The 13,152-nt window shown below is 58.5% G+C and overlaps 1 protein-coding gene across 1 annotated transcript; it reads right to left on the bottom strand.

Moving 5' to 3' along the window:
* Positions 1-7,969: 7,969 nt before the first annotated feature.
* On the bottom strand, positions 7,970-12,931 carry LOC102440377 (LRP chaperone MESD). The gene is made up of 2 exons (XM_023748810.1): positions 12,678-12,931; positions 7,970-9,097 (listed from the first exon to the last, which is right to left on the bottom strand). Exons 1-2 carry the CDS (start codon positions 12,779-12,781, stop codon positions 8,842-8,844), a joined length of 360 nt encoding a protein of 119 aa, XP_023604578.1. The 5' UTR covers positions 12,782-12,931; the 3' UTR covers positions 7,970-8,841.
* Between the last annotated feature and the right edge of the window lie 221 nt (positions 12,932-13,152).

Raw genomic sequence — 13,152 nt, forward strand, 5'->3', positions numbered from 1 at the left:
CACGGCCACTGCACTCGCCGGCTTGTGGCTGAGCGGCGCTCCCCCTGTGGGAGCGCACTGACCACCAGGGGGCAGCTCCTACATTGAGCGTCTGCCCCCTAGTGGTCAGTTCATAGCGACCGGTCATTCCACCGTCCGGTCGATTTGCATATTAGGGTTTTATTATATAGGATTGATTTCAGAGAGAGGAAGGGAGAGGGAGAGAGAGATAGAAACATCCATGATGAGAGAGCATCATGGACCGGCTGCCTCCTGCACGCCCCTGTGGGGATGGAGCCCGAAACCCGGGCCTGTGCCCTGACCAGGAATCGAACCCTGACCTCCTGGTTCCTGGGTCGACACTCAACCACTGAGCCTCGCCGGCCAGGCCTGGCTCTTTTGAATCCCCAGAACCAGCCAGTCTTCCTGGTCTCCTGTCTTGGTGACGTCATCGCTCCATCCAGAGCCGGGGCCGGGTCTGCATTGCGTTCATGCTGTCTTTCCTTTGCTGCATTGCTGACCATGTTCTGTCGACCCTGCTGCTGCTCCTGGCAGCCCCGTGTGTGTGTGTGTGTGTGTGTGTGTGTGTGTGTGTGTGTGTGTCTCCCACCCCCCGCCCCAGCCTTCCTGCCCCACCCCGCCCCTCCCACCCAGGGCCACCGCTGCCCCAGGCCCCGGCTGCTCACACCTGGAGCATCAAGGATGGCTCCTGGGAGCTGCTCGGCCACCCCGAGGCCACTCCGTGCTGACAGGTGCAGGGTGCAGAGAAGCTCATTCCAGGCCGAGGGGCCCGCGTGTGCCCGCCGTCAGGGGCTGTGACACAGGAGAGCCCTGCCCGGTGTCCGCTGCCATGAGCTCACCCAGCCCCCGACGGAGGGCCCCGCCTTCCTGTGTCCCCCCAGCTCAGGGGGCTGTAGCGCGTCCCCCGAATCGGAGCGATGGGGACACAGCCGTCTGGGCCCAGAGCCCGAGCCGCAGCCTCGGGTGTGTTTGCGATGCTGCCATCGGCGTCCCCACCGCCGGCCCCTGGCTCTCCTCCCGGCCTCCTGCACCCCCGCCCTCGCCGTGGCTGCGCACGGCCCGTGGCATGTTAGGAACCAGCCTCTGCTCCCCCTGGGACCGGGGGAGGGCCTGGCAGCCGGCGCCAGGCTCCCAGGAACTTTTTCCAGTCTGGCCTGCGGTCTGTGGTTCCCGGGGCTCCTGTGAGAGGGGGACGGCGGCCCCTCTGGGCTTCTGCCCGTTTCTATTCCCGGGAGCCGCTCACTTCCTCCGTCTGGGCAGCGCTGTCTGCCGCCGGGGGGCCGTTTGCACGGCGCTGGGGCCTGGACTCAGCCACGGCAGCTGGGCACACCCCTGCTCCAGGCCTCTGCCCCTCCTCAGCAGGGCTCCCACCGGCAGGTCCTCTCAGACACCTAGTAACCATATGCCTCGGTTTCCCCATTTGTGAAATAGAGGAGTCATGCGGTCTGACGTGACCAGGAAGGGAGGTGACAGGCAGGTGACAGGTGAATTCCCTGAGCAGGTGGTCGCTCAGGTTCTCTCATTCCCTGTGTTTCTGCCAGCCCTGTCCGAACAGAGTGGAGAACATGGCAATGGCTCAGTGCTGCCCCTGGTGGCACCCGCTGGTACTGACCCCCCTACTCAGTGCTGCCCCCAGTGGTGCTCGCTGGTACTGGCCTGGGCTCAGTACTGCCCCTGGTGGTGACCTCTGGTACTGGCCCCGGGCTCAGTGCTGCCCCCAGTGGTGCTCGCTGGTACTGGCCCCAGGCTCAGTGCTGCCCCCAGTGGTGATCTCTGGTACCTGCCCTCTCCTCCTTGGGCGCAGATGTAAAAGCAGTGAGCAGAGCAGAGCCTTAGGGAGTCATGGGTGCCAGCTGCAGCCAATGTGAGGGAGGGTGTCCAGGACATGGGTCCTCCCCAGGGTCGCTGGCCGGGCCTCTGGGCACTGCTCCCTCGGCCCCACATCGGACAGTCCCCCACACCTCCCAGGGGCCCTCGCTCTGTGTTGCTCGCTCGTGCACTCATCGGCCCTCTCTCGCTCAGCTCCATCGTCCTCGTGGCGTCCAAGGGAAGGTACGTCCCCAGAGGCCCGTGGACGCGCGTGCTGGAGAAGCTCGGGGCGGACAAGGGGCTCAAGTTGAAAGGTGAGGGGTTTGGACTGGGGTTTCTGAGTCCCGATGCCGGGGGCGCAGGCGCTCCTGCTGGGGCTGAGACCAGCTTCCCCCCGCCCCCCCCAAACCTGGCACAGTCTCTCATTCCAACTGGGGAATGATGCCTGGCCCTGGCTCAGTGCTGCCCCCGGTGGTGATCTCTGGTACTGGCCCTGACTCAGTGCTGCCCCCGGTGGTGATCTCTGGTACTGGCCATGGCTCAGTGCTGTCCTGGTTGCAGGGCAAATGCCACCTCTAGACACTTTCCTTAATTTTTTAAAAAATTTTTTGTTAATGCTCCCCCGAGGATATGTTCCCATTGATTTTTAGAGAGCGTGGAAGAGAGAGGGAGAGGCAGAGAGAAACATCGATGTGAGAGAGACACATTGATGGGTTGCCTCCTGCGTGCGTCCTGACCAGGGCCCGGGCCGGGGAGGAGCCTGCCAACGAGGTTCGTGCTCTTGACCAGAATCGAACGCGGGACCCTTCGGTCCGCAGGCCGGCGCGCTATCCACTGAGCCACACCGGCCGTGGCCAGACACTTCCCTTTACGTGTGACCAGACCCTGAAGGAAGCTGTTGGCGTTGCTCATCATCTACTCAGCAAGTGGCTCTTTATTTCAACAAAAATCTCAGCAGAAAGTGGCTCGGTCTGTCCTCTCCCAGTTCTGGCCGCTCAGGTGGCCGGGACCCCCCACTGCCCGCTCAGCATCCCGGCCCGGGCCCCTTTGGACAGGCGCTGCGTTTGCAAAGCTCTCATTGGTTCCCCGGAGGTTATCTGGGGAGAGCCAGAGACCCAAGGTCACCCTGGTCAAGGTCACCCTGCCCTTCTGGGCTGCAGCCTGGCACAGCCCACAGGGGAGGGGCCGGCTGGCAGAAGCGTCAGTGTCACAGTCGGCAAGAGCACGCTGTGCTCGGGGGGTCCCCAGGGGCCGAGGGGAGGCGGGAAACTGCAGTTAACAGTGAGGACGTCACCATAGTTACACGTCGAGTTCAGCCTGGCGCCTCGCTGCACGATTTTACGCTGATCCCACATATTCCTTAAAGCAGGCATGTCACACTCACAGGCTGACACGGGCCAGATAAACGAGGTTTGAGTGGATGTGGCCGCAAAATCAAAAGCTTCCATTTTCTTCTTTTTCTTAAAAATATATTTTTATTGATTTCAGAGAGGAAGGGAGAGGGAGGGAGAGAGATAGAAACATCATCGATGAGAGAGAATCATGGATTGGCTGCCTCCTGCACGCCCCCTAGTGGGGATCGAGCCCGCCACCCAGGCATGTGCCCTTGACCGGAATCAAACCCGGGACCCTTGGGTCCACAGGCTGACGCTCTATCCACTGAGCCACACCAGCCAGGGCAAAAGCTTCCATTTTCATAGAAACGTAGGTTTATTTCGATGGAGACGTGCTGAATACAAAGGGTTGAAATAAATAAGTCATTGTTCACATAATAGAACATTTTAATAAAAATTAATCTTTTTTCTTGAACATTGACTTATCAGACACCGAATAAATGCACAAATGGATAAGAGTCAGGCCAATAAACCCATTTTTCTCGTTCTCTGAAAGCGAGGTATTTCCTGTTGCGCACACTAAGCAGGTCAGTCCCAGACCAAGGACGTGGCCTTCGGCTGCTGGAACATTCGCTGCCGGTATCAGTGGAGAGAGACGGTGCGCCTGCACGTGAGGCGCGTAAGGGAAGCGAATGCAACATGATGCTAGTCATCAGTCATTAGCGAACGTTGTAGCTCATTATTCATAATTATGTACAACAGGATATTGTAAAAATTAAGTTATAAAATTTTTATTAGAACGTTCCTTACATTCCGTTCTATTGGCTGGGATGCAAAAATATCCGTTGTGGGCCGCAAGTTTGACATGCTTGCCTTAAAACGATGGAACAGGTACGTTATTCCCGTACTAGAGGCCTGGTGCACGAATTTGTGCACGGGTGGGGGCCCTCGGCCTTGCCAGTGATCGGGGCCGATCGGGGCCGGCCGGCTGGGGTAGGGACCACGGGAGGTTGGCCAGCCGTGAGAGGTTGGCTGTGAGAGCGCACTGACCAGCAGGGGGCAGCTCCTGCATTGAGCGTCTGCCCCCTGGTGGTCAGTGCGCGTCATAGCTGCCAGCCGGCCGTCCGGTTGTAAAGGTCACTTAGGCTTTTATATATATAGTAAAATGAAGACACTGAGAATGAAGACAGCTAAGTCACTTGGATCCTAACAGCTGAGACCTGTGCCCGCGTACACACAGCTGTCAGGCACTGACTGTCAGGAGCTGGGCACAGAGCGTGTCCTAGCGGCTAGGGAAGGGGGTGCCCGGGCGGGGTGGGGCGGGGCCTGGCGGGAGCCACTCCCTCTTGTGCTTTCTGCTCACGTGACTTGTCACTCCTTTTCAGACAAAATGGTCTTCGTTGGCTTCAAAGGCAGCTTCCGGCCCACCTGGGTGACCCTGGCCACCGAGGACCACCAGGCCAAAATCTTCCAGGTGGTGCCCATCCCCGTGGTGAGGATGAAGAGGCTGTGAGGAGCGTGACAGCGGACTCCTGGCAGCGGACCCGGGCTGGGGGGGCGGGCGGGGGGCTGGCTCCCCAGTCCCTGCCCAGCGGCTGCCGGGAAAGACCAAGCATCGGCCAGGCCGAGGGAAGGACGCCGAGACCCCGGTGCCTCCGCCCGCCCCACTCGTGTCTACTGCAGCTCTGGGCCAGCCGATGCGGACACCTCATCTTCCCTGCGGCTCGTGGGTGCTTCTCTCCCATCCGTGCCTCTCGGGGGAGGGGGGTTAGGGGCCATGCTCGGAGGCCTGGCTGGCTGGCAGCAGGGATGTGGATGGGGGCGCTGGGTCCCTCCCAAGCCCCCATGCTCCCAGCACACACATTAGGGGGGAAGATGTAGGCCAAGGAGCCCCGGTCTTAGGGAACCTTTATCCTGTAAGAAGCAGCCTTCACGGGGTTAGGAGTGGAGACGGACCGGCTGCGCTTGAAGAGGTGAGGCTGCCTCTGGGGGGGTCCACCTTTCAGGGGAATCCAGGTCCCAGGTTGAGATCGGACTGTGTGACTTTTAAAGTCAGAGATTCCCGGCGTCCGTGGCTCTCCCTGTTGTGCCTGGAACCAGGCGCGGGTGAGAACAGCCGTGATGCTGAGGACGGTGCCTAGGGGAGGGGCAGGCCAGGCAGTCAGGGACACGTGCCCCCAGAGGACCCAGAGTGTAAAATCGGGACCAGAGCCAGTTCCGAGGAGGGAAAGATCTTCCCTGCCTGGGTAAGTCAGGAAGACTTCCTGGAGGAGGCGGCAGGGGGCTCGCAGGAACGACGGGCAGCCTCCACTTTGCTCCAACTACCAGCCAGCCCGCACGTACGGGTGCACACGGCCGCGGCGACTCCATTGGTGCTACCCGTTCCCCAGACCAGCAGCCAACGCCAGGCCCGCCAAACGTTCTCTGCCAACCACCTGGGCTCCTGCTGTCCTCTCCCTCCCCCTGGCCCACCCGGGAGAAGGCCGAGAGCTCCATGCAGAGGGGAACGGCCTGTGGTTACAGCTGGTGCCGCCCCAGGGCACTTGGTCTCCAGATGAACTGCCTGCCCCGTCCTTCCCCAACCAGGACCTCTTCCCTCGAGAGGGCCCAGCTGCGCCCAGGAGGCCCGTGGCGAGTCGTTCCCAGGCTGCGCCCACAGCCAGAGGCGACAGCCGGGCGGCTGCGGCCCGTCCCAGGAAGGCCCTCCTCCGGGCAGGGCGTTAGTGACCTCATGTTCTTCTGTCTCTCGTTCTGTCCGTCTTTCCAACTCTTCGTGCAAGGGTCTCACACTGTGAACACGTGGGTGGGATACGGTCGCCCCGGGCGGCCGGGAACGGGCCCGACTTCGGTTCGGCCCGGAAAGAATCTATTTGAGGATCCTCAGCTGTACATACGGCCCGCGTCGAACCTGCCCGCACCCACCGCGGACACTTGTCTTACTGCCTAGAAAACTGGCTGCGTTCTTTCTGTGCGTGAGCGTCCCCACGGGCCAGGCTTCTAAGGAGAACTACACGCCTACAACACGCGTGTCCTTCTGTTGCCGAAACAGCTGGCCCTTTTCGGGAAGGCGCTGGAGAGTGTGTTGTATGTAAACATGTCTTGTGTGCGTCACGGGGACAGAGATCTATTTTCTATTTATTTATTATCTGTGCGCTTGGAGAAATCCTGGTCAGAGAAATGAAGACTGTTTGTTGTACATGTTGTCTGGGGGGGGTCCTTTGTCGGCTTGAAAGTGTCCCCGGGCCTTCGCTGGCCTCAGAGCGCACGGCTCTGGGGGAGGAACCTCGCTGTCCCACAGTAAACGCGCAAAGGTGCCACCTGTCTGTCTGTTCTTTCCCTTTAAACTGCGTCTCATCGCCCTGGCCGGTGTGGCTCAGTGGATAGAGCGTTGGCCTGCGGCCTGAAGGGTCCCGGGTTTGATTCCTGGTCAAGGGCACAGGCCTGGGTTGCGGGCTCGATCCCCAGTGGGGGGCGTGCAGGAGGCAGCCGATCCGTGATTCTCTCTCAACATGGATGTTTCTCTCCCTCCCTCTCCTTTTCTTTATATTTAATAAATAAATAAATAAACCGGGTCTCATAGCTGAGAAAAATAAGGTTGGTGAATTGCCCTCCGGGTCTGCTTTCACTATCCCAGCTATTTTCCTTTTTTAAAAAAAATATATATATATATATTTTTTTATTGGTTTCTGAGAGGAAGGGAGAGGGGAGAGAGAGAAACGTCCATGATGAGAGAGAATCATGGATCAGCTGCCTCCTGCACGCCCCACACTGGGGATGGAGCCCGCAACCTGGCCATATGCTCCGACCGGAACCAAACCCTGACCTCCCGTTTCTTAGGTTGATGCTCAACCACGGAGCCACGCGGGCCGGGGGTTAACCTTTTCCATCTCACGGCCCATAAACTAATTCCTAAAACCCGGAGGCAGAGCACAAACCGTGTTTCCTGCCGATCTGACAAGAGAAGGTCCTTGTGACCCACTCCCACCGGCGGCTGCTGCTGAGCTCAGACCCGGCTCCGGCGCTTCCTGGCCACGTGACCTGGAGGGAAAGGCCCACCTTCGCTGAGCTGAGCCCCAGTTGGCGTGGGGGGAAGGGGGTAGCAGAGCCCTGGGCCTGGGGTCGCTATGACAACGAGGTAAACGAACACAAGCCGCCGCCAGCACAGGGCGATCAAAGGGAAACGCCGAGGAAGAGGTGCCTGCGGATCCTCACAGACGCCTGGCAGCGCGGCTGGGGCCTGAGCTCCCACAGCAGCCAAGGAATTCCACTCCGGGCGGGAGGCGGGGGCCCGGGGCCGGCGGGTCTCTGCCGCCCCCTCGTGGACACCCGGCTCCATTTCAGAGGCTTAAGGGATCTCACCCATCTGTCCCCTCTGGGCCGGGGTGGCGCCAATCTGACGGTGCCTCTGGACTCACACCCCCTCTGGGTTCAAACTGCATGAGAAGCAGCAGCCAGGGGATGGCCCCTGAACACGCCCGGTCAGCTCCCCACCCTGCAGGGGGGTGGCCGGCGGCCGGGGGGCAGCAGGGCAAACACCCACCCAGAGACAGAACTGAGGGCGTGACCAGAACCAGGGGAGACAGACGCTGCGAGGCGCACCCTCCCCACACACACGTGTGCACACGCACACACACCAGGGGAGACAGGTGCTGTGAGGTGCACACCCATGTGCACACACACACAGACACTGCAGGGCCAACACACACACACACACGCACACACGGCGCTACAAGCTGGTAGATGCACGTGTTTTGGAAACGCAAACGGGAGCGCCTTCGGGGACAACAGGCGGCAGCGGCGAGGGAGAGGCCTGGGACCAGGGCACCTTCTGAGCACGTAGGTGTGTTATTTTGTTAAAATCACAATGGACGGTGTTTACAAACGACTGCAGCTCTGAAAAATGGCACCTGTGCGTAAACCCCGCCCCTCCCACCCAGACACCAGCGGGGAGGGCGCCGTGAGGACCACACACACATGTAGGCACTTCATCAGACACACGTGTACACATGGAGGAGGGGGGGCCCCTGGGCCGCCGGTTCCCGAGTGACCCCTTTTAAAACGGTCAGGTCACCTGGCAGACAGCCAGCGCTGGGGCTTCCTGAATAAGGGACAGACAGGACCCTGACCCCACGGCCCCCAGCAGCGGGCAGGGACCCAGAGTCCCTCTAACCGAGAAGGAGGGAGTCCCGGAATCCCAGGCAATGCGTGGGACCCCGAGGGACCGGATTTCCCGTCTCTGCGGTTCCTGCAGGGGGTGGGGGTGCACATGTCCTGGGGGCCTGTGTTCACTTCACAGTCACGAAGCGACGTTTCTGTGGCGCGCAGAGGCCGATTCAATGACGTCAGGTCTTAGCGTGTCTGCCTAGAACCCGGCGTCCTTCTCTCTCAAAATCAACGCACAAAACCCAAAGCACAGACACGAGACCGGAGCAGGAGCACTGGGGGCGGTGACGGCGGTCAGGGGCTCCCCTCCATGTAAGTGGGAAAGGCCACCGTCCGGCTTCCATCGAAGGCGACTTCACAGGAAACCTGACCTTGGCCGTGTCCAAGGAGAATGCGAAAGCCGTCTTCGTCCCTCAGCCTTTCCAACAGGAATTCTTAACTGCCCACAGCCCGGGCGTGTGGTCAGACAGAGCACGTGCGGGCTCTAGAAGCAGCCAGAATGCCAGGCGGTGTGGGCCCCACGCCCGCCCGCCCGTCACAGGTCCTCGCGCGTCTTCCCCGCTCGGTTGCCTTCCTTCGAGGCGCGAGGCTTCGCATCTCCCCCCTTCTTCTTGCCCTTCCCTGGCTTGGTCTGGTTTTTCTCTTTGCCGCCTCCGCCTCGGCCGGGGTACACCTGTCCCTCCAGGGTGACGTCCGCACACCTGTCCTGGCTGACCAGGAAGTCCTTGATCTCCCAGGCGTAGCTCCCGTCCCGCAGCATGAAGATGGCGCGGTCCGAGCCCACGATGAACCTGGACAGGGAGAGGCCACCGGTCAGCGCACGCAGTGAAGGGCGAAGGCAGGGGTGGGGAACCTTCTCCTGCCCGGGGCCATGTGGATATTATAACATCATCCGCGAGCCACACACAGTCATCAACTTGGACATTAGCCTGTGAGCCCGGCCGGCATGGCTCAGGGGTTGAGCGTCAACCTGTGAACCAGGAGGTCACGGGTTCAATTCCGGTCAGGGCACATGCCCGGGTTTCGGCCTTGATCCCCAGGAGGGGGCGTGCAGGAGGCAGCCGATCAATTAATCAATCAATCAATGATTCTCTCTCATCACTGATGTTTCTATTTCTCCCTCTGAAATCAATAAAAAAATAAACTACCCTGTTATATTTGGTCAAACCTTTAACTAACTCACCCCTAATGCCTTGGCAGGGCCAGACCAAATGATTTCCCGGCCTCACACAGCCTGTGGGCCGGACGTTCCCCACCCTGGACAGCGTTTCTGTGGCACTTAACCAGGAAAAACACTTCCTTTCAAATTCTACAGGAACACGGAACATACTGGACTTGTCGAAGCCCAGTAGCTTCTGAAACTTCATGTCTGAGATCCAAACAGAATGAACTGGTTCACCCCTCAGATCAGAAGCAGCACCTGGCCCGGCCGGCGTGGCTCAGTAGTTGAGCATCAACCTAGGAACCAGGAGGTCACAGTTTGGTGCCCAGTCAGGGCACAGGCCCGGGTTGTGGGCTCCATCCCCAGTGTGGGGCCTGCAGGAGGCAGCCGATCCATGATTCTCTCTCATCGTTGATTTCTCTCTCTCTCTCCCTCTCCCTTCCTCTCTGAAATCAATGGAAAAAAAAAAGCAACAGCTGGACTTGGTGTGGGGAGGTGGGAGCCGGCCTGGAGGGAATGAGGAGGCCCCGAGGCTGTGCAGGGGGTGCAGGGGCTGCTGGGAGCACAAGCAGCCTTGGTGCATCTGTTTCACGTTCCGAGGTGCCCGTTGAGGTTTCCTCTGCTGGTCAAGGCTGGAAACCACTGGTTTCGACTGGGTCACGCCAAGGCCTAGGAGGGCCTGAGAGGGGACCCGCCTGCTGGACAGAAGCCCTGGCCCCGGAGGTAACAGCAGCAGCCCAAGTCGCTCACACTCTTCACTCAGCAGGCGCCACGGAGCCAGAGGAAGAGACTGGGGTCTGGGTGGACCACTAGCTGTCCGTGGGCACGGCTCTTCTGTTCCTGAGGGGCTCCATCCAGATCAGTGGTAGCGGATCTGTTCCCGAGTGTCTACTTAAGCTGATGAAGGCATTCTGCCCGCCTTGACACTCTCGGATTCCTTCATTTCTTCTTATTACTTTCACTAGAGGCCCGGTGCACGAATTCATGCACAGGTGGGGTCTGGCCGGCCTGCCCCAATGGGGGCCGATCGAGGGTGAGGCCGCCGGGGAGAGGGGCCTTGAGAGGTTTGGGGGGGCGGGGGGGAGACTGGCCGCTGCAGTGCGCATCATGGCGACTGGCCGGTCCGGTTGCTTGGCTTTTATATATATGGGTACTTCTTAAACTAAGACCTGGGAAGACCCTGGATTTTAGAACTGCTATTGAGAAGGAAAAAAGAAATTCCTTGAAATTGCACCTTAGGCTCATACGGAGCTTCCCTTACACTAGTCACCTGTGAACCAGCTACCTGTGTGCACGGCCACCGAGAAAAGCACGCTCCACAGGGCAGGCACTTCGGAAGGAAGCACACGGTCCACCTGTAACTGACTGGGCCCCAGAGAGGCTAAACTAGACAACTTCTGACTCAGATAACAGTTAAAGGAACAAAGGTAAATAAAACTTCATGATGAAATAAGACAACAATGAAAACAACAAAAAGAACTTCTGGTTTTGACCAATGATGAATCTTCTTTCTTTTTTTTTTAAATATATATTTTATTGATTTTTTACAGAGAGGAAGGGAGAGGGATAGAGTTAGAAACATCAACGAGAAAAAAACAAAAAAGAAAGAAACATCAGAGAGAGAAACATCGATCAGCTGCCTCCTGCACACCCCCTACTGGGGATGTGCCCGCAACCAAGGTACATGCCCTTGCCTGGAATCGAACCCGGGACCCCCCCAGTCCACAGGCCGACGCTCTATCCACCGAGCCAAACCGGTCAGGGCTGAATCTTCTTTAAAGAACAGCCTGCTGCCCGGCCAGTGTGGCTCAGTGGCTCAGTGTCACCCTATGAACCAGGAGGACGAGGTTCGATTCCCGATCAGGGCACATGCCCGGGTTGTGGGCTCCATCCCCAGTGGGGGGCGTGCAGGAGGCAGCCGATCCATAATCCTCTCTCATCATTGATGTTTCTATCTCTCTCTCTCTCTCTCCCTCTCCCTTCCTCTCTGAAACCAATAAAAATATATTTAAAAAGAGTCCTAGCTGGTTTGGCTCAGTGGATAGAGCTTGGGCCTGTGGACTGAAGGGTCCCGGGTTCGAGTCCGGTCAAAGGCACATATATACTTGGTTGCAGGCTCCTCCCCAGCCCGGGCCCTGGTTGGGACTCATGCAGGAGGCAACCAGTTGATTCTCACATCAATGTTTCTCTCTGTCTCTCCCGCTCTCTCTTAAAATCAATGGAAACACACCCTCGGGAGGATTAACAACATCTACTTATATAAAAAGCATGGGTGATGTTCATCACGGTTCAGTCCTGCAGGGATTGTCTTGGCAACGGCTGCGCCCCCCCCCCCAGCTGTTTCCGGTGAGGGTGGGGTTTGAGGCAGGAACCCGCCCTCGGAGCATGGACCCACTGAATCCTGGGTCGTTTTGCCAAGGGCTGCGCCTTCCCCAGCTGTTTCCCGTGTGGCCTGAGGGAAGAACCCACCCTCGGAGCACCCAGCAGCAGTCAGTCCTGGGTTGCTGAGGTGGAGGCCACGGCTGTGGTAGAATCTGTGTCTGGCCCAACAGGGGGCATGGTCGGCCTTCAAACCAGATCCTGACAGTGGGAGGAGGCAGCCCCATTCCTCACAGAATCTGCTGTTGGATAGCTTGCTGTCAGTGGCCTGCCAGCCAGGAACCCCATTCTCCTGCACCCCGGACCCTGACAGGAGGGAGGAGGGAGCCCCTTTCCTCACGGAATCAGCTCCTTTTGTTACTGTTTATTAATAAATTTATATATTATTTTTACATACATTTTACTAATTTCCTTTCATCTCTCACACTTCTATTATAGAGAAAGGACAAATAGCAATATTAAAATATCTCTGCTAATTAATTCCCGTTTATTTATTTTTTTAAATTATTTTATTGATATTTTTACAGAGAGGAAGAGAGAGGGACAGAGAGTTAGAAACATCGATGAGAGAGAAACATCGATCAGCTGCCTCCTGCACACTCCCTACTGGGGATGTGTCCGCAACCAAGGTACATGCCCTTGACCGGAATCAAACCTGGGACCCTTGAGTCCGCAGGCCGATGCTCGATCCACTGAGCCAAACCAGTCAGGGCAATTAATTCCCTTTTAATGTGCACGAATTTCGTGCACCGGGCTACTAGTACATATATAAGAATGAAATAAACCAAGAACATCCGCGGGCTGTAGCCCCCTCACGGGCGGGCGCTCACCTCTGGACGTCGTAGTTGGCGTTGAAGAGGCTGCCCTGCCACAGGGAGGTGATCTCCTCCGTCTCCTTCTCCGTGGGGCTCCCGGACACGGTGACGAACATCATGAGGGTCTTGCCCTTCTTGGTCAGCTTCAGAATGCTCTCCGGCTTGCCCGGGTCCAGCTTCGAGAAGTCCACGGGGGCCGCCGGCCGTTTGTGCTCCGGGAGGTCTCCTTCCTCTATGTCGTCGTCTTTCTAGGAGGAGGGGAGCGCCAACCGTCAGCAATGGGATTTGCACCTGGCAGAGGCAGGGCATCCGCACAGGACATGGCGTGGCGTGGAGCAGGGAAGCTGTATCTCTTGATATTTCTATAGCGCAGACATCAGGCCCTCTCGCGGGGCCCCGGGCCTGATTTTTTTTGCGCAGATCCTTTTCTAAAGTCACAACCCCCCGCCCAGGGTGGCTTCTGGGGTAAAAACCGGCGGCATTAGAAACA

This window comes from Myotis lucifugus, unplaced genomic scaffold, assembly GCF_000147115.1.
Source record: "Myotis lucifugus unplaced genomic scaffold, Myoluc2.0 scaffold_1843, whole genome shotgun sequence".
Taxonomy (NCBI): domain Eukaryota; kingdom Metazoa; phylum Chordata; class Mammalia; order Chiroptera; family Vespertilionidae; genus Myotis; species Myotis lucifugus.

Bases quoted from the DNA above. Each gene is read 5' to 3' on its own strand.
- LOC102440377 (XM_023748810.1), bottom strand. From the start codon at position 12,781: ATGATGTTCGTCACCGTGTCCGGGAGCCCCACGGAGAAGGAGACGGAG. The intron at 9,098-12,677 runs GTGAGCGCCCGC...CTCCCTGTCCAG, and splicing joins GCCAACTACGACGTCCAGAG to GTTCATCGTGGGCTCGGACC.